Source organism: Parus major, chromosome Z (genome assembly GCF_001522545.3).
Source record: "Parus major isolate Abel chromosome Z, Parus_major1.1, whole genome shotgun sequence".
Classification (NCBI taxonomy): Eukaryota; Metazoa; Chordata; class Aves; order Passeriformes; family Paridae; genus Parus; species Parus major.
Window position 1 is genome coordinate 45,622,100 of NC_031799.1, and position 21,261 is coordinate 45,643,360.

Genomic DNA, 21,261 nt, shown 5'->3' on the forward strand with positions numbered 1-21,261 from the left:
CGCTGGGAATTTGAGTACTGAAATGCGTTCTTCTGCTCCTGCAAAAAAAATTGTTTTCATTTGCTCTGCTCCTGGATGCATCATTAAGAATAGGATTTCAGGGTGAGCCCATGACTCAAGAGAAATTGAAAAGATACTGTAATCAATGGTGGCCTGCACATGAAGTAAATGAGGGTGAAAAATGCCCAAAAAATGGGTCTCTGAAATATGATTACAATTTTATAGCTGATGTTATTTAATAGAAGGAAAACCAAATGAGATTAGGTCTATTATGTAGTTTTGTTTGTTGCTTTAAGAAATAATTGGGATGTAAGAAAACCTAATCCACACCTGCTTTTCATGAGCAAAATTTCAAAAGTAAGTGTCTTCATCAGGCTGATAAACTTTCTTCATTCTTATGCCTTATCCTTTTAAACCAAGTGCAAATAATCCTTTCATCAATATGAAAGGAAGTAGGGAGGCCCAAGATGAAGGCCCTTATGTTATCATACATAGCACCAAAGAAAAGAAACTACAAGGACAGTAGATCCAGCACAGATGTATTAATCAAAGCAATAAACTGGACATGCAAACAAAAAACTAAACCTTGGGGTATTGCAGCTTCAGTAGAATAGGTATAATGAGCCATTCTTACCATCCTGGCTTACTCAGAAAAGCTGAATGAAACACAGCTAACATTCAAACCTTAAAATGACAACACTCCCACACACCCCACATGTTAAATGAAATAGAAAAGGAATGACAGAATCATATACTGGTAAAAAAAGAAAGGTCTTTCCCAGCAATGTATGGAAGATCTGTTAGACCTTGACTACTACAGTGTATAAATAACATTTTTCAGCGATTAACTGTACATCAGGAAATCTCTCACACACACACACAAACGTTGCATGCAGGACACGCTGACCCTCAATATGATTTCTAATTATAATGCTTGATGCACAAACTGAGTATATTTCTAATGTAAAAATCACAAACTGAGTAGAATATTTTACTGGGCTTCACAAAGACAAGAAATTTAAAAACTAACCCAACTTTTAGCTAATGAAAATCACTCTACAAGGAAGCTAAACTATATTTCCAAATTATTTCAGATTACTTGGAAAGGCAGAGAATCTTTCAAAATTAGCTAAAATGGTGACTGAAACCAGTATCTACAACATTCAAGGACAACACTGTGGATAGTGCTTGGCTGGTTTTAGATGAGGTTATTTGGTTTAGCCAGGAATTTCACAATCTGAATGCCACCAGCATTCAGAATTGTTTTTCACAGTTTTTACTTTTTCCAAGTTTCCCTTAGCCAAATACAATCCAAAGACATCTTCACTGTAGAGCTCACCAGAATTCTACTCAGCAGGAACAGCAAGACTGAAAGCTACACACATACACACACACATAGAGTACAGCCCAGCTCCCAAATAAGCGAGGAATCATGAGGACATAGCTAAAAAAACAGGATGCAATATACAGACAAACAAAGGGCAGTCTACGACCAGATGTAGAAACACCAGCACCATGCAGTAGTTTTGTCTCTCAGTACTAGTCTAAAAGATCATCTAATATGTGACAGGAGCTTGAAGAAATATCTGTAAAAATAATTTTGTTACTAGGTTTTATTTCTAAGATACTCTCTTAAGGATTCAGTTCTGGAAATTCCTTCCCATGTTAATACATGGAACAGACAAAACAAAGTAAGTGAATGCAGCACCATTACTGTATCACACCCTAATTCCTTCTAGCTTCTACAACCAGAACAAAACAGTCCCACTTCCTTCTGAAAGATTGAGAGAATTGGGATTGTTCAGCCAGGAAAAGAGAATGCTTAGGTGTGACCTGTTTGCAGTCTTCCAGCACCTAAAAGGAGTTTTCAAGACAGATGGAAAGAGACTATTTGCAAAGGCATGAGATGACAGAACAAGGGGCAACACCTTGAAATTGAAAGGCAGCAGTTTTAAACGAGATATTAGGAAGAAATTCTTTACTGTGAGGACGATGAAACAATTTGTCCAGAAAAGTTGTTGATGCCCTATCCCTGTTCAAGGCCAAGCTGGATGGAGCTCTGAACAACCTGGTGTAGGGGAAGTTGTCTCTGTTCACAGCTGGGTTGGAACTATATGACCTTTGAGATGCTTTCCAACCCAAGCCATTCTACAATTATCTCATGCTACATTGGGAACAGCCTAATTCAAACTCTTTTCTCATCCAAACAGCCTTCAAGTACTACATACATAGCCTCCATTTAGAATTTTATGCCATGTTTATTTAGACTGCTTGAGTGAAAAATGTGCTCCTGCAACTGGCATTGAAAGGTCCAAGGGCTCACAGCCCCCACAATGCTCCCCGCTGTGTGTACAAGCAGCAGCCTCTCTGCTGGCAGGCACCTGTTAGTAGCTGATAACATCAGTAAATGGGCCTGCAGTGACACCCACACTTGACACACATCTCAGGCAGCACCCACTGACACTGTCCTTCTTTATAATTCCTTTTTCAAACCTAGAAAATGTCAATGAGATCTGTACACCAGGGTCAGGTTGTCCGAGTTAAGCACAAAGCCACACATTTCACCAGCTCCGTAGGCAGAGAAACAGCAAGGAAGTTTGACTCCCTGTCTTTCAACAGTTAAATGCATTTCAGCTATTAAAACTCACTGATCGTACCTCAAGACAGAACATTCAAGCAATTTTAAAAAACCAGGCCACATTTGCTAAGGAATTAGAGAAAATTTAGTGAAAAACACTATTAGGTTTTATGTGGGTATTTACACCAGCTGCTGGGCTGGTTTGTAACTGTACGTACAAGCAGAAAAACATCATACTCCCTGCTCAAATACATGAAAGAAAAACACAAAGAGATCACCAGAAAGGATCTGAGAAAGTAGATAAAAGTATTAAAAAGTAAGACTCCATACATCAATTGTCATCACATACTTAAAGTTAACAAATTAGGAAAAACACTCCGAACTCTCCCAACTGCTTTCTAAACTTGCCCATTTTAAATGTTACACATAACAGATCATGATTACAGTTCATACAAATAGCGCAAATAAATACAACTTGTAAAGGTCACATAAGCAACATCTGCATTCTGTCTATATATCACAATAAAGAATACACATACTTAAAATCAAACTGGAAAGAGTAAAATAATAAAGTATTAGCAGTATTGCAATTTGGGCAAAAAAGCTACCCTTTCTCAGGCTCTTTTCATGAAGAGGTGATGTATATATTCAGGAAGGGGTGTTATTTGGTTGATTTGGGGTTTTTGTTTGTGGTTTTTGTCAGGGCGTTTTTGGTTGATTTGGCGGGCATTGTTTCTTTTTTTAGTTTGGTTTTTTTTGTGTGTGTGTTTGTTTTTTGGGGTTTTTTTGTAGAGGGTTGTTATCTTTTTTTTAATAACACTGACTGAACTTATTTGGACTGCTTGACTCTTAAGTAGCTTTTTTCTATAAGTTGTGTTGTCACAGAGAGGCCCTGCCTCCACATCAAAATTCACAGCAGCATCTATCCTAAAATTAGTTTCAGGGTCTGGAGATATTTTAAAAAAACCAAGTGGACACTGTCCTGGCCAACCTGTTGTAAATGACCCTGATTCAGCTGAGAGGTTGGACTAGATAATCTCAAAACATCCCTTCCAACATTAACACTTTTCTGATCTGTGTACAATGACAGACCTTACTTTTGGCTGACTAAGGAAGCCATCTACTCCAGAAAAAGCTACACTATCCCATGGCACTTTAAAGCTTGCCACACCCCTTGAAGGACAACACTGTATGGAATGCCATAACTAAAAATAATAACATTTTATTTCAAGAAGAGCATAAAAAACTATTACTAAAAATAGACTACGGTATTCAACATACTACCTGATTTAATTCACAATCACTCTCATTCTTCTGCTGTATATCCAAGTACAGAGTCTATCTGCACTTTAGAGAACTTCTTTATAGACTCAGGCAGACTACCACTACATATTCCTGCTCTACAGTCTTTTCTCCATGCCAAACAAGCCCCAGTCCCTCATCTTCTCCTTGGAGGGCAAGCACCCAGATTCTGTGGTGCTTCATAGTTCTCTACTGTGATCACTTCAGTTCTGCACCATTTTTTTTTCTTACTGGGGCATCAAAAGTGGATGCAGTATTCCAGATGCAATTTAACAAGTGACAAGTGAAGAGGAACCACTTGGTCTGCTTTCCTTGCTACGCTCCTGTTAGTACAGTCCAGGATGCTGCTGGCTTTCTTCAGCTGCAGAGCACGCTCTCTTCATCCATGTCCACTGTCATGCATGACCTCTATGAGCTTTCCAGAACAGCAAATCCCAGCCAGTCAGCTCCTGTCTGAGGGAAACAGTACATCCTGTTGCCTGTGTGTCTGTTCAATTACACAACATGCCTGTTGGTCCACTCTTCTAGCCTGTCTAGATTGTTATGGATGGCAGCCCTTACTTCAAGTGTATAAACTGCAAACCCAGACTGCAGTAATTCACAGGTTTTAATGACGTGCATGATCAACAGCTGAACAAGGAGATGTGTGAAGACATGAAACAGATTTCGGGACACACAGCTGTGATATTATTTTCTGGACACCAGCAGTATTACCCACCAACTACTACTTTCCCAGCTCAAACATCTAACCAGTTTTTCACACACAGAATCACAGATCAAAGAATCACAGAATATGCTGATTTGGGAAGAATCAAATCAGGATCATTAAGTCCAACTCCTGGCCCTGCACAGGACATCCCCAAGAATCACTCCATGTGCCCAAGAGTATTGTCCAAATGCTTCTTGAACTCTCTCAAGCTTGGTGCTGTGACCACTTCTCTGGGGAGCCTGTTCCAGTACCCAACTACCCTCTGGGTAAAGAAATTTCTTCCAATATCCAACCTAATCCCTACCCCCTGACACAACTGCAGGCCATTCCCTTGGATTCTGTCACAGGTCACTACAGAGAGATTATCAGCCACTCCTCTTCCCCTCATGAGGAAGTTGTAACTGCAGCAAGGTCCCCCCTCAGTCTTCTTTTCTTCAGTCTGAACAGACCAAGCGACCTCAGCCATTCTTCATACAGCTTTCTTCAAGGTCCTTCACCGTTGTTACCCTCATCAAGTAGTTTTTCATCCATCCAGACTTTACCATCCCAACTTGGATGCAAAGATGCCATGGGAGACCACGGCAAAAGCCTTGCTAAGAATCAAGGCAGAGGACAGCCTCAATTCTCCCATCATCCACAGATCCTGTCCTTTAATCACAGAAGACAATCAAGTTGGTGAAACCTCCAACTTAACATACCCAGAAATGGCTTCAAAGAGACTTTACCCCACTCAGAACAATGTAGTCTGCTTCTCTCAAAATGGGGACTACTGTGCTGTTCTGTTTCTTAACTAATTAAAGATCCATATCACAGGGAGAGAATGTAGTCATTCTCCAGCCAAGGTGAAAGGAAGGCTGTAGATGCTTTATGAGACTTGTCTGACAATATAAGTAAACTTGTAATACATAAATAATAGTAAAAAAAATTGCTACGAAGACTCCCCTACACTGCCTTTTAACTTCTAAGTCAGCACCCCCAACAATTTCCCAGAATCCATGTTTGTTTATTTCCATATCCATATTTATTGCGGGGTTTGTATCTTGTCTTGGCGTGTCATGCAGACCTTTAATATGATCTTGCTCAACTTTGGTTTTACGATCTGCATTTAGGAGAGCGAATGCTTGCTTCTGGTCAAGACACTGCACTGGACAGCAGGGCTCAGTCATTTAATCCCCTCCTGCACTGCACACCTCTATAATGTGGGCTTGAAGTAATGCAACTTGCTTCATGGAGCACTTTGGGAATACTTAAAACTGTCTAAAGAAGTACCAGAGCTTACCAACAGGTCTACAACACCAGGTAAGTTGCTTATTTAACAGCTCTGTAATGAGTTAGAAGTCCCTGTGCAAGCCAAGACTGGTACTATAAACATCTACTTGACATCTTCTAGTTTTTGGTTTGCATGGTCTTCAAAGAAAAATCAACAGTCTTTGATTTACACAGTCAAGCATACTTAACTTTTTAACAATTTTAAAAAAGACATGTGATTGAGCTCAGCTTCTTCAAACTTCCACAGATCTTTCTTTTAAACGTGTTTCTTCCTCACAGGGCAACTCAATAATAAAAACGAATAAGAACAATGTAAAAACTTACACCATTTCAGTACGGAAAATTACACGTAAACCCATGGGATAGTAGCAAGCTTCAGGAGAGTTCACTTAGCTAAGATTTGAATGACAACTAAAAAAATTTTTCCTGTTTTCTGCCAAGTAGAAAACAGTAATCTGAAGAAGGGAGGGGCAGAGGCAGAGAGAGATACAGAGAAAGACAGAGAGGGAAGGACTTCAACAAAAAATCCAAAGGCTTTAAGAACTGCAAAACAGTCCACCTAACATAGAAAGCAAGACCCACATTTTATTTGAGGGACCATGGAAGTCAGTGAAGTCAGCTGTTTGATCTGATGGAGAAAGGCATTAAAGACAAGAAAACATGACATAATTTGAGGGATAGAAGTAGAGTAAGACTAGGAAAAACTCAACATTGTTTTATTTGGAATCTGCAAATTAGTCAAAATAATTTGGATCATTGTGTTTTGATGATGTTTTTTACCTTTTGGGAAACATCATGAATTTCTGTGCTTGTGTCTTAATGCTAAACTGGCAGCCCCTAGGCTGTTTGGAGAGTCTCTTTCACTTTGACAAAAATTGAAAGCATTAGAAAAGGCTTTTCCCTGATACAGACCACTATCAGAAGCACCTCTACAGTAATGCAACCCATACTTGTGTTTTTCACATTCACCAACACTTCATGTTTCAGTTATTAGACTAACATTTTCTAGTAAAATGCACAGACTCTTGCACTGACAGAAATGGAGTCTGTATAGGTACAGAGCAATAAAATGCTCCACAAATAAATGATCTAACCTTAAATTCTTTTAAATATAAAGGGATACATACAGCACTAAAAGCTGCTATTCCATGGCAGTAGTCAGTCACTGCACAGCAGCTGTGGTGTACAAACCTACAGAGCTGCTGGTAATTCCACAGCTTGATGAATCTGTCAGTGAATCTACCATGCAACAGAGGACACTGGCCATTAGAAACATAAACTGGCAAATCAAAAGAACCATGTATTTGACATGCCTGTGGTCAGGAAAAATGCAGGGGACAGTCTAAAGTGAGCTCAGTCAAGCCTTTGTCACTGCACTCAGCTGGAGGTCCAGTTTATCCAAAAGCCAACTAATATCCCTTAATTGTTGATGCAGAATTTCATGTTGTTAACAAGCTTAAAGAAAACACCAGTACAACAGAATTAGTCTTCTAATTATAATCATTTCGGTCTCCTCAATTTCTGCTGTAGGATGTGAGCAGTTTGATACAAAACTTCAAAAACTGTTGCAAAACATGAGCATTTGGTTTCTAAAAAGAATAAAATATGTTTTAGATTACTTCTAACATAAATTCTACCCTCACCAACACTTGATTAAATAGGTTAGACGCTATCAGAAAGCTGGAGCACAGAAGCAAAAGTCCAACAACCACACACAGAAAAAAATCCCCTGTTCTCTCCTCGTGTTTTCTGAACAACTTTCAGAGTCAGAGCAGCTGCAATGGCTAGTTACCAAACACAGGACATCCAGCTGATTTTTTTTGACAGCAATCCACAAAAGAGCCAGGTCAGACGCCACCACTGGACTTCTACAGCACGCAAGAAGTGTTCCCCTTATTCAATAACAGCATCTCTGCTTGCCCAGGATGAATTTATTATGATCTCCATGGCTTAGCTGTTGCAAGATGTGATGTGGGTAATTTTTCTGAAGAACTTCACTTTTGTCTAGCCGTTCTTTTGCACACAGTTCATTTCTGTATGAAAGCCCTAGTGAACAGACTGCTCACACCACCTCCAGATGGCAAACTGTTTCACAGACTGCCAGCCCGTCCCCCTACCTCCAAACATTTTTGCTGCTAAAACCTAAAATTCATCTACATGGAACTTAACAAAAGCTATGTGGAGAAGTGACAGTTGGTAAAAGTCGCCCAACAGATCTTTTTGTCTTGTACATTACTCTGGAATGACATGAGCTTTTTTTCTGGCAGCTCTTCTTTCATATTGAAGGGGGAAAGTTCTTGCAAGGTGAAGTACTACATAAGCACTAAGCTCAAGAATACAGGAACAAATTTTCAATTATCAGCAATTTTTACTGCTGACACATCTAAATGTGTGCCTTGGTTGGACCAGCTCATTTATCTGGCACTCCAGAGGCAGAATATGGATTTTCACTTTATAGATTAATCAGAAATATGTAATTTTTCAAATAATTTCTTTCTTTTTTTTCTTCATTCCTAAAATCTGTTTTTGTCCACACATAAAACTAAAGAGTTTTAAGACCTTTTAGTCTCAATGGGAAAACAAGCATATGACCTTGCATTCAAAAAGACTGTCACAACAAAACATTTCTGCAATAAAGCCAGCTGGTTTGTTTGGGGTTTTATTTTTGTTTGTTTGTATGGGAGTTTTGTTAGTTTTCTTTGTTTTGTTTTGTTTGGGGTTTTTTGAGCCAGCTAAATCTTGGACAGTTGCTGTTGTCCCAGAGAAGGAGTTCTCACTCTCACTGTAGGAAACCTTTTGTCACTTCTTTTCTCTTCATGTAGTGGGAATTTTTCCATGGGATTACAAGTTAAGACTACACTTGCTCACTGATAAAGCTTTCAAGGGCTAATGCTTCTCAGGAACACGGAAAGTTATGAACAAGATGACAAATTCAAATCAAAGCCGAAGTCAAAGAATCAAATTAAATCAAATCAAAGTCAAAATCAAATCTTCAGTCAAAGAATACTTCTCACTTTCCTTCATAAAATTCATCTGATATGTTACAAAAGACAGTCAGAAAATGGTATTTCTGGTTTCAGAAAAGCTGTCAATTCCTACTTAAATTCAAAATTAGAGTAACAGTTGACATTCTGAAAAAGAATTAAAGTTTAGATTAGTCAAATATATTACTAAGGTACAAGTGCTTTAGCACAAATACGTACTTGCTGCAGGTGTCCCTCTCCTCCAAAGAGTTTACTATGGGAAGAAGCTTTCTTCAAAAACAGAAGTTGGGATACTCTTCCTAAACTGACTTTCACCTACAGCCCACAAATGAAACTTAACAAATATTTGATTTTTACCTTCTGAAGTTAGTATAAATCAATTTCTGGTAAAATGTTTTTATTTGAAATGCCACTTTCGGAAGCACTTTTGGAAGAAAGATAACTTTTTTTTAGAGGTAGGAACTTCCCATTTCATGCTTCAGAGAAAAACACTGACAGTTTTTTTAATGTGGAAGAAATAATCTGCCATCATTGCTTATTACTATGGAAACAAGTCTACTGTTAAAAAGACAAAGAATCACAGAATAACAGAATAGCTGAGGCTGGAAATGTAAAGAACCACTGGAGGAGGTCATCCTGTCCAATCTCCTTACTCAAACTGGACTACCCAGAGCAGGCTGCTCAGCACAATGTCCAAATGAGCATCTCCAACGTGGGAGACTCCAAAATCTCCCTGGGAAACTTGTGCCAAAGTGCAATCCCTCTCTCCACTTACTGATGTTTAGAAGGAAGGTCTTATGTTTCAGTCTGTGCTCACTGCCTCTAATCCTCAACCCCACAATCAGAGTTTTCAAAACAGAAGGGAATACAACTACTACCTTTTCCTTTACATTTCAGCTTTTTGGCCACTTCTAGCCACATAGCATCCAACACATAAATGAGGTAAAAAGAACATAATACATTGTCCACATGATAAAGGGCAAGAATATATTGAGGCCAAAGAAAATGAAATTATAAATTATATATATGCTATCTGCCTATTTGGAGAAAAAGGAAGAACACCATCAGTTCTTTTTTTTTTTTTTCAATGTGCATTTGCAACCTTCTCAGTTGCAACATCAAAATATAAAAAGGCATTTTCATCCTCAGTAGCAGAGAGTTCACCAGAGGAAAAAACACAGACAGTTAAAGAAAAGTTAGCTCCCTAACAACAACGTTCAGACAATCAAAAGCCATGAATTTAGAAAACATGCTCAATTTAAAAGCTAACTTAACTTAGAAAAGTTCAATGCAAGAACTAGAAATGACTATGCCCTCTTTTTTCCTCCTAAAAAAGGCATAATTTGGGAGGAACTTGCTGTGTAAAAGTTCTAAATCCACAATTTTAACAATGCACAATCAATTAATTCTGGCATGTATGCGACAAGAAATAGGAAGGGCTACAAGCCTTGAACAAGAACTGTCCATTAGCACCTGGAAACTTTTTAAAAGCCCTCCACAAAATGCTCCCCTTTTTCAGCCTGCTGTTTTCTGTGAAGTCTAAGTAAGAGCAGCACAGTTACCAAGTAGAGGACTCTACATAACTGACTGCAAAACAAACTGAACATAATGCCAAAGATGTAATAATTGCAAAGACAGAATTTACATATTTATCCAAATACTCTTCCAGCAGACTGATAAAGCCCATGGCACAATTTATTCATATTAAGGAAATTCATTACAACACTATTCACTATCTGTGCTCTTGTCTGAAAAAGCTGTAATACAATACAGTGGTCAAAACAAAATACTACCTACTGGAAATAAGCAAATTAAGTTTTTTGAATAAAAATGCTTCTCTTCCAAAAAAACGATTTTATATATATTGGTGGACTCTTGCAAATTCTGTTTCTCACAAACTTAAAAGCCTAACTAGCTTCAAAGAGAAAATCTGAAGAAGATACCATGCGCTGAGAGAAGACAATAGATTAAGTTTCAGCAGTGGTCAAAGAAGGGACTCAAGTGCTATTTATTACACATACTGATTGCTAGTTCAGACTGTCAAAACTTTGTTGTGTTGTCACACATAAGTGACAGAGACCTGGCCTTCACTATTTCACTATCACTAAGCCAAATGAGGAAAGAATTCAAAGATGATCTAAGTACAATGTGAATTTTGCCTACTGTCAGGACAGTCTCCTGTCCTGTCTCCTCACCTCCAAATTACAATATATTTGATACAGAAATGAAGAAACATGGAGAACCCAACTGTACAATCTTTCCTTTCCACAAGTATGCTTTCTGAATCACTCCCTACATAAAAAACTGTACACTGAATGAAACTAATTATCACGGTACTGGGAGTAGCACTTGTTTTTGTAACAGGTTATTTGCTTAGTGTTCAGTTCAGCGTATCTGTGCTAAACAAAATCTGCTACTTGATGCTTGGCTAGCTGGAGGTTAACAGCTTACCACATTCACTAGGAGGCTACAAAGGGGATACCCAAGCAAAGCTTAAAAGGTTAGGAGAGACTAAACTGGTAGCAGCAGCACACTTATAGCTTATTTCAGTTCTACATCCTCTCCTTCACCAGCTTTCAGCGATTGAGGTGTGAAGATTACAAGAGAGCTGAATTGGCAGATGCAGATGCAGAGCAGCAAGAATCAAAGGCATATACACCAGGTTATGCTCAAACCTGGCAGACAGCACAGTGACATGGAGCAAGAATGATCAGGACATGAAGATCAGAAGAAAGTAAAGTAAAAAAATAGTAAAAAAGCCATTATATTTTAACTTAGAGAAGAGGTAACTAAAGGACACTACACTTAAGCCTAAAAACATTAAGTCATAGGTTTACATAACAATCTGAAAGTCAGAGATCAGAAACTAAATAATACCTCTGGAGACTATAGGAAAGACACACTGAAAGAGAAAGCAAAAGGTCAAGGGGCATAATGTAAGTTAAGGAGGGCAATTTTGCAAAACTTCTAGGAGAAGGAGCTTTCACGCAGGAGGAACTGGGAAAAGCACTAAGTGAATCTCAATGCAATAAAGATTGAAATTGTTCAATAATATTACATAACAAACTTACACAAGATGTTTTAAAACTTATGAGTTTACAGGGACAAGAAGCTGCACATGTTGCTCACAGGGGAAAAACAGCAGTGGAAAAACTTCAGGTAACTGCCTGAATACTGTGGAGCTGAACTGTGATCATTGAACAGTCCTAACTCAGAATGGAGAAACGGGGAAGTTATCCTGTGCTTTCATAACCATAGCAGAAATTAAACCACAGGACACAAGTTTTTTGAATACTCTTGGAAACTCATCCTTTAAGCACAGATGGTTCAGTATCACACAGTTGTTTTAACTGTTCATTTTTCTTTCTCTCTTAACCCCAAACGTGCAACAATTCTTTGCTACTATGACTAGATCTGCTATACCATCGTACAGAAATATCAAAACACCCATTTGTCTCACTTGCAGCCGTTTAAATAACTTATTTCACTCATCCTCCTTTGTACTTGAAGCATATTGCAAGACTGACAATATTAAGTTAAACATCTAGCCAATAATCTAGACTAACCAGCATGCTAATGATAATGTACATCTCACCAAAGACGTCTTTTTAACTGAAAGTGTTAATGCTGTCCAGAGAGAACACTTCAGCTTCCTCATCCATCAGAAGACTCGAATACTCACTCGTTTCTTAAGTTGGACAGCAAGCAGATGTTATGTATCAGAAAGTTTAGAACTCCAGTCAAAGCTTATTTGGAAAACATGAAGGATGTGGCTGCCACATTTAAGTACAGCAACTCCCCAGGGTTAATCCTTTTGCCTTTTCTCTTCCCACCAACTCAACTGCAGATGCAAGGTATGAATACTGCCTCCAGCACCTCCACTACAGCAAAAGTCCATACCAGCTTAGTCCTTCCTTCTTTTGTGACGCTACCTCAATGAAAAGTCAATGTATTTACAAGAACATTGTCAGAACATAGTTCACTTTGCCTCTGAAAAAAACAGTTCTAAGAACAGGGAGACTGTCCTAGGTGTGCTATGACCAATTAGTAGTATTACTAACTAGTAAATAGTTAGTAATAGTAGTACTACTAGTAACTAACTAATAGTAGTAGCAATACTCTTACTAAACAGTTACATTCAGGAGATTTTTTCCTCAACTGAGTTGCTCAAATCTTCCTTAAGAAATTTACAGTTATTTACCATGCAGTGTAATTACCATCTGCCTTTCGTTCTCTGATTAGAAAACAAACACAGCAGACATGGGACATACATTTTGGCATTGCTAATATCAAGGAAGCAACAAGTTGATTTAGTTAGTGACAGAACCCAGGTTTCTCAAGCAGGTGCAAAAACACAATCTCAAATTGCAATACAGCAAACAGCTGGAAACACTCCTCAAAGAAAACCACTAGATTTCTGGAGGTTTTGTAAGATCTTCCAAACTTCTTCCCATTGTAGTGCAATCACAGCTTTGTACACTCTGGCTTAACAGCAAGATCTTCTATTAAGATATCTCTTAGGAATGACATGGAAAAAAGGCAATCCCAGCAGTGGAATGTGGAGTGAACACATTCCCAGAAAGCAGGGGAAGGAGAAATCAGGAGATTCGCTAAGTCATCTTGAAAAAGCAGTGATGGGTTAATGTGAAAGCTTATTAATAGCAACTAAAAATCAAGGCTGTTGACCCAGTTACTTATCATTTTAAGGAGGAAAAATTATTTAAGTAACTTCATCAGTAAAAGCAGTGAGGGGGCCAAAAAATACCTTAGAGGAGATGAAAAGAGGAGCAAGAAGACAAAACCAAGATTGAAATCAGAGGGAGTTACTGTGTGCAACCTTTGTTCCCGTTGCCAGAGCACGGCCTCCACATTTCCAGAATGTCCTCAGGACATGCTCTATTCAGGAGCAAGCAGAGTAGCACACTGCCAGTAAAGTAAATGTGGAAGACATGACCCAGCCAGTTCCACAGACAGGCAAATATACTTGAGTAAGTGTGGGCAGAATTGTTCAGCTACGGAGTGTTTATCTTCATCTGTCTAACACGGTTCTGCAATTAATGGACAAGGCCTTCAAAGCTGCAAAGCAGTCCATTTCAAAGCAATCCTCATTTTCTAGTCTATTAAAATCACTAACAGGCACGACCTGGGGTCAAAAGGAAGAAAAATATACAACGGAATTATGACTCTATTTAACAATAGCAAGTGAGGAGCAAATAAAGTGACTGATGAAATTCAGTGCCAGTAATTACATAAGAGTCCACACAAGAAGATAATCCCAGCTACAGCTATGGACCAAAAACTTCCTTTTGTCTTCTCCCATTAAGTGGAAACATTCTATTTGCTTGTCTGTTAATTTTATAAGAAGTTCTGCATTAAGAATAATCAGAAAAAGACTATAGAACAAGACTGAAAAATACCTTAGGGCTTTCCAGTACCTTGATAACCGCGTTCTTAAGAACTTGTAATTAGTCAGAGAACATTGATTAAACAGATGAGTGTGGGGAAAGGCTGAAAGAGAGCATACAGACCTGGACTCTTCAGCTTTTAAACTGCTTGAGTGTAATACTGCCAAAAAGAATGCTGATGAAGAACAGTCACTCTGCCCCAAAAGAAGTCCAGCCCGCTGAACACAATATGCCTGGTAGAACTTCCCCCTCTGGAAGTCCCTGACCAGGACTTCTTGAAGCTTGGTAATATGCTGGGACAGGTACGATCAGATCATATTTGTCAGATATTGGCTTAGCCAGTATCTGACAAAACAGGAACAATTTTCTCCAAAAGCCATTGTTCACCCTATACAAATACTCCTCCAGACTTCTAAGTCCAGCTGTAGACAGATTTCAGGTTTTGGAAAACCCTTCAGTACTTTTGCGTGGTATCAGTAAAGCTACAAGACAGAACAGGGCATCATCAACAGGACTGACAGCAGTCCTTTCCAGAAGAAACCTGCTAATAGACTGTGTAGTTACTGAGGACAAGCAGTTTTTCTTAACTCTAGTAGTTCCTATCAGACTCATAAGTGCCTGAACAGGGCAGAAAGAACATCTCTGACCCCAGATCAGATAAAATCTATATACTTTTTCCTTTCTCTGAAAGTAGTCTGCTTGATTATAGTTTTTTCTTTTTTGCACCATCTATTTGCAGAATTTTGCAAAATACAGCCTCTCCAAGCACAACAGCAATGTAAGTAAAAGAATTCTGCACCATGAAGAAAAAAGTAAGGTATGTTGTTTCCTGGTTCAGAAGCCCAATACCAAGCCTATGATTTTCCTGGAACACGACCAAACATCAGCTGTTCATTTCTAGCAGTGTACAAGCACTGAGGGAAGGCTTTAGACTGCTCAACACTTAACACATGATAGACCCTTTTGGGTTCAGGTACCTGGAAACTGAAGCCAGAAGGAAGAATAGCAGATAACATTAGGGCTATAGAAATCAAAAGAGAAGGAAGAATTTCTGGAGGAAATAATATTTTTGTTCCTCTTCTTCCTCAAGACACCCAGAGACAATGGGCAGTAATACCATTGGAACACAGGGAAATATTACTAGGAATAAGGATCTGAATATCAAGGAAATAAAAAAGAGTATGTGTGGCCAAAACTAAACAGTGACAAAAATGGAACAGGAGAGAATTCCTGCCAGACACAAGCTCAGCATGTCTAATACTAGATTTCCACTTCTTCTAATAATGGGATGTTATAACATCTTCAAAATATCCTTTCAAGAGAGCCCAACACAAAGCAGCAACTATAGTAAGTACTCTCAATACAATCCCTCAGAAAGACTGAAAGCCTTGCTTAGTGCTCCTAATAGACCTAGGTCCAGATCTTCTTTCAAGAGCCACTTTGAGAGACAAGAGCACAATTCAGATTATATAATTCAAGTATCAGCAGTTTGCCTCAATAAACCATTTAATTTAATGTTATTTCTCCCCGAATCTAATGACTAAGCTATGCTCTGGGTTTCTAGACACAGATCCTCACTTGTCTAACTGCCAATATGTCTACATTATTTTCATAACAGAAGCAACATCTTATAATGGGAAACCCACTTAGTTTTTACAGGAAATTGTTTCTCTCCAAAAATGTCAGCCATACTAAAAAGCTTATGAGAATGAGGAAGTTGAAAATAATTGTGACATTAAGATGTTTTTAATGAACAGTTCATCTAAGGGAGGAAGTGCAGTTCTGTATGAGAGGGTTAATACATTTCTGTATTATATCTGTGAAATATCTGTGAAATGATAACATGCTTCTGGGTGATAAGGGCAATTCAGGTTTTCTGCTTTTCACTTGATAAAGAAAAGCTGTCTAATTTTCATTATATGTCTCGTAGATGGTTTACATCATATTTGCTTGTGCACATCAAGTACCAGACAGAAAGCACTAACCCTGTACTAGTACTGTACAGGAGGAAAGCTTTGGGGCTGCATGAGCAATACATACATACAGCAGAGTCAGGTGAAAATTACACTCAGCAGCTGAGGCTGGCATTTACCAGCCTGCAAGCTTATGGTTTGTAACACTATTTGAGGTCAGGAAGAAAGGATCAGTGCCTCAAAGTGAGAGGTCCCTAGTCTCAGTCCCCCGATTTGTGAGGATTACTCAAAATTGCAGTTACAGAGTGCATAAGCTATTCTCTGATTCACGAACAAGCTGAATCATATAAATGAAGGTAAAGTTCAAGGAAATATCTGCACATTGAGGCCACTGTCTGTGTGAAATTTTTAATTTGCTTTACACTACTGTAGAACTGTATTCAATAGATAATATACTTTTGCTCCTGAAAAAACAAGTTTACTTTCTTCTCTTCCTCAAGTATCTTCATCACTGATGCTATCTCTATTACTATTTCCACATGGCAAATTCTTTAAAGAGCCAAAAATATAAAAATATCAATGCCATCACTATTTATTTACTTGTACAAAGCACTTATTTGTGTTTACTGTGTATATCCTAGTAGCCCTCTAAAAACTATCACAATGGACTGTAATAGGTACAATGGATGATGAAAGAAGGAAACAATTACCACCTGGAAGTTACTACACAGTGGCAATCTCTTTTCTTTCTTTTCTTGATCCCATCTTAGAGCAGCACTACAAATGAAGGAAACACTTCCAGATTTCCTACATACTGTAGGTATGTATCTTTAAGTACACCAGTGAACCTGGAGAAGTGGTTTCCCTCAGCTAACACCTACTGCTAGTCTTAAATTGCAGCAGTACCTTTATTCATTTTAGGAGTACAGTGGTCAGAAGCCAGGTGATAATGTGCAGCTACTTCTGCTATTCCCAGCTGCAGCTTAAGAATACTTGAAGTTATTCCCTAGAAACACAGTTTTTGGGATATTCCTTGTATTATTTCTACATAGGTAATAAAAAGGTAGATGCCTGATTCAGAGCTTCTTGACATGAATTAGAGAAAAGAGACATGCACAAGTAAAATGTTTTATGAACACTGAAAAAACCAAAGCTGTCTTTATCTCCCTTAAACAACCAATGTCAGCCTAATACTCACAAAACCACCACAAACCAAACCAGCTCTTGCAGCATATGTCTTTATTTCACCTTATTTCTCTGTTTTGTCCCAATGGTCCACAGTATCACACTCAATAAAAGAAACACTGAAACACTTCTAGCAATGGATTCAGATAGTGTTCTTTAAAGAGACTGCACATCATCACAGCTTTACAGAGGGACAACCTACTTAAGAGTTCATGAAAAGGCCCCATACCCACTCATTCCAATGAAAAATGGATCCCTTCAAACACAAATCAGAAAAATTTCTTCAAAAAACACAGATGTCTTTGATCACTTTGGAAAGGCCAGAAATGGGCACATTTTCACCACAGTACAAAATGCAAGATGGTCACCTACACCAACACCAACTGATGCTTACAAATACCAGTTTTCTCCTGGTATGCAAACCAAGTGCTACTGAGAAAGGAGCACTTCCTTAGAAGTATGAAGACAGAAGTAATTTCTCTTTTCTCCTTACTCATAAACCCATGCACTCTTCCAGAAACATGGTTTCACTGCTGAGTGAAGTTTATTACTCTCTATTCCTGTCAACAACCTTGCTGACCTCTGTCCTTACATGAAAATACATTATCGAAGCTCCCTCTGTCCTTGTGATGGATGTGACTGCTTTCTCAAGTTTTACTCTGAACATTGCAGCCACTGATATTTTACTAAAAGACAGGTATTAGATAGACATAATCCACCTAAAAGATTGTTGCAAAAATATGTTCAAAAATCTAGCTACCAGATTTACGAAGACAACAGAAAAAGTGCAGAAACTTCAATCAAATGGCAAAACAGCAGGTCAGCCATGAGTAGATTTTACTGAAAATCACAGACTAGTCTGAACACTATTGTTTTCATTCCATGTATATAGCTGGATTATTTCTGCATCTTTGTTAGTTCTGCAGTTGCTTTCTCTCTGGTGTGTTTTTTGACTTTTTTTTGGGGGGGTGGGGGCCGAACCAACACAAGAAAAACCAAAAGAACCACCACTACAAAACCCCCACAATTTTCTGAAAGCTTCCAAGGTAAAGTTAAAAATCTGAAATCTGCAAAAAGCTAAGCAAAAGACATAATACACGAATCTCTATCTACATCAAAGAGCTGTGATTTAGCATTTCAATTGGAATTTCATTATTTTATTTTTTTAATAATTCCAAACCTCTCCCCAATGACAAACTTACAAGTACAAAGAGCATCTTTATTTCTGACAAGTAATCTAGTAGGATTCATAGCCATTATCTAGATCCTTCTGTATATTTATACTTCTTTTTTCAATAGAACGGCTGCCATGTAGTCCAGTTTAAATTTTAAATGCAAGGTATAGGATGTGAAACCCAGAAAAACCTGCCTTTAGGGTCAATTGTATTACCCTTTTCAGTTGTAGAACTTTTACAGGCAGCAAACTGTTTAAGTCATAAGCAGTCATAAACCAAAAAATACAACATGCTGAATTGACTCTACTTTCCTCTAACTAATTTTAAATTAGCTTTTTCACCCAGTTCGTCATACAACTCCATCCTGCTCCAGGACAATGTATGGAAAGAAGATGTGTTTCCTTCAAGTCTTGGAGGGGCATCAAAATCTTTGTGTAGCCAAAGGTCAGCTAACACATACATACAGGGAATGTTTGTCTGTACTGGTTACACATGTGGATAATTAGAGATTTTTTTTCAGACTATCTTGTGTGGCAAGGTTTTGGTGGCTGGCTACAGGGATAACCTCTGTCAGATGATGTCAGAAGCTTCTTCTATGTACAAAAGCCAGTGCAGTGAGCTCCAAAATAAAACCACCACTGACCAAGACCAAGCCCACTGGTGACAGTGATTGCATCTCTGAGAGAATATGCTTAAGAAGGGGAAAAACTGCTGTACAACAGCAGCGAAGCAGACCTCAACGTCAGTGAAAAAAAGGTGGGAGAGGAGAGGCTCCAGGCACCAGAGCAGAAATTCTACTGCAGCCTGTGCTGAAGGCTGTAATGAGGCAGGCTATCCCCCTGCAGCCCACTGAGGTCCATGATGCAGCAGAGATCACCTGCAGCCCACGGAAGAGCCCACATCTGAGCAGGTGCTTGAAGGAGGGTGTGACGATGCTGTAAGACATTCTAGAGCAGTTCATGAAGAACTGCAGCCCATGGGAAGGACTGATGCTGGAAAAGCTGGGAGGGAGCTCATACTGCAGCAGGAAAAGACACGAGGAGGGAGGAGCAGCAGAGACAAGTGTGATAACTGACCACAGCCCCCATCCCCCATTTTCCTGAGCCACTCAGACAGAGGAGGAAGAGAAATCTAGAGCTGAAGTTGAACTTGAGAAGAAGGGAGGGGTGGGGAGAAGATGTTTTAAGGTTTATTTTTATTTATCATTATCCTTCTCTGACTTTTCATTGGCAATTAAATTAATTTCTCCAAACCAAGCCTGGTTTGCCTGTGACCGTATTTGCTGAACTTTCTGCCATACTTTTTCTCCACGGTCCAGATGAGGAAGGTGAGTAATTAGAGTGACTCTGGTGGGCACCCTGTGTTCTGCTAAAGTTATCTCATCAAAACATAACCTCATTTCTCCACTGAGTTTTACTTTAGTTTCCATATTGTCTCATTTTACATGTTCTGCACAAACAAGCTATACTCTGGAATTTGCTTCATGTCTCCTAATTCAGTAACATGCTACAGAGGCAATACAGGATTTAGTATTTCCTTTCCTGTAGTTGCCAATTCTCAGCTTGTGATATCCTCTTTGACTTAGTAAAGTATCTCATTGCTGTGTGATTTTTCCTGGCTAGTTATCACCCATTCTCACTCTGTTCCATTAGGAATTCCCACAACCCCATCACACTCTTACCTTTCTCAAGTAAACAAGACCCAGCTCTCCCAAACACTCCTACTACCATAGCTCCTTGTGCTCCAACTGATACTCATGGTAACATCTGAAAGCAAAAGCAGCAACACAGATGCATGTCAGCCAATACCTGTGACATATCCACAAAGCTCAGCAGTTTTCAGTTGTTTGTCTAGCAGCTTAGCAGCCAAAAAACCCCTCTGACATGAAAACTTTGACAAAGAGGACAAGTTACTGCAGTCATATCCAGGCTACATGGTCATTTTAAGAGACTAACTTACTTTGGTGGGGATTGTTATCACCAGCTTTTTTTTTACAACTGAACAAACTACCATTTTTGCTCTTAATGAAGGAATACCTCTCTCCAGTCCAGAAGACAGGGCTTCCACTTTTACACAAAAAGTATATACACAGATTTAAAGACACATATATATAGTCCAGTTTACTTTTAAGCATATTTCAGAAGAGAAGATCTCAGGAAAAGTAGCATACGGAATGGGAAGACAAGTTTTAAAGTAGCTGGGTCATCCAGTCCCAATAGCAAATCATTAGCTATACCACTGCATACTGTAGACAAGTTTCACAAAAAAAAAACCCTGTAAGTTTACAATGCATTCAGCACACATAATTCTAGGAAACCATAGAGCCAGTTTCAGCAAACCTATTTTTCATACCTTACATAATGCACTGAGGTAATCAGAAGTTGAGGACTGTGGCCACTGCCAAATGGCAGATCTTTTTAAGACATACAGGGATAATTGTTCATATAAATGAGGTATCTAAGTTTGCATGTCTGTCTGTGAACATTTCCACATCCATGTGCTGTTTGTCTCTAGAAGCAAACAAACTCAAAGTATGCATGTCAAAAGAAAAATAATTACAACTTAATACACTGAATTTTACATTCACTGAATTTTTACATCAGCCATCTCATCACCAGTTTTGAACTCTCAAGCCTTCTTTAAGATCACCAGTATGTTAACATGAGTAATAGCCGGTGGAAAAATACAGAACAGTAAACAGAAATGTGTATGTAAAGGAGACTTTGAATGAATAACAACCT

At 38.7% G+C, this 21,261-nt stretch overlaps 1 protein-coding gene across 2 annotated transcripts in view; it reads right to left on the minus strand.

Annotated features, from left to right (window-relative positions):
- RNF38 (ring finger protein 38) overlaps positions 1-20,298 on the minus strand; it is a 90,386-nt gene extending 70,088 nt beyond the window's left edge. The window contains exon 1 of one of the 2 annotated variants that reach the window (XM_015653063.2): positions 20,202-20,298. In XM_015653063.2, the coding sequence (XP_015508549.1) occupies positions 20,202-20,250 (49 nt within the window). In that variant the 5' untranslated portion in view covers positions 20,251-20,298. The remainder of the gene's footprint in view (positions 1-20,201) is intronic. The other variant, XM_015653061.3, reaches the window with a different exon arrangement.
- Between the last annotated feature and the right edge of the window lie 963 nt (positions 20,299-21,261).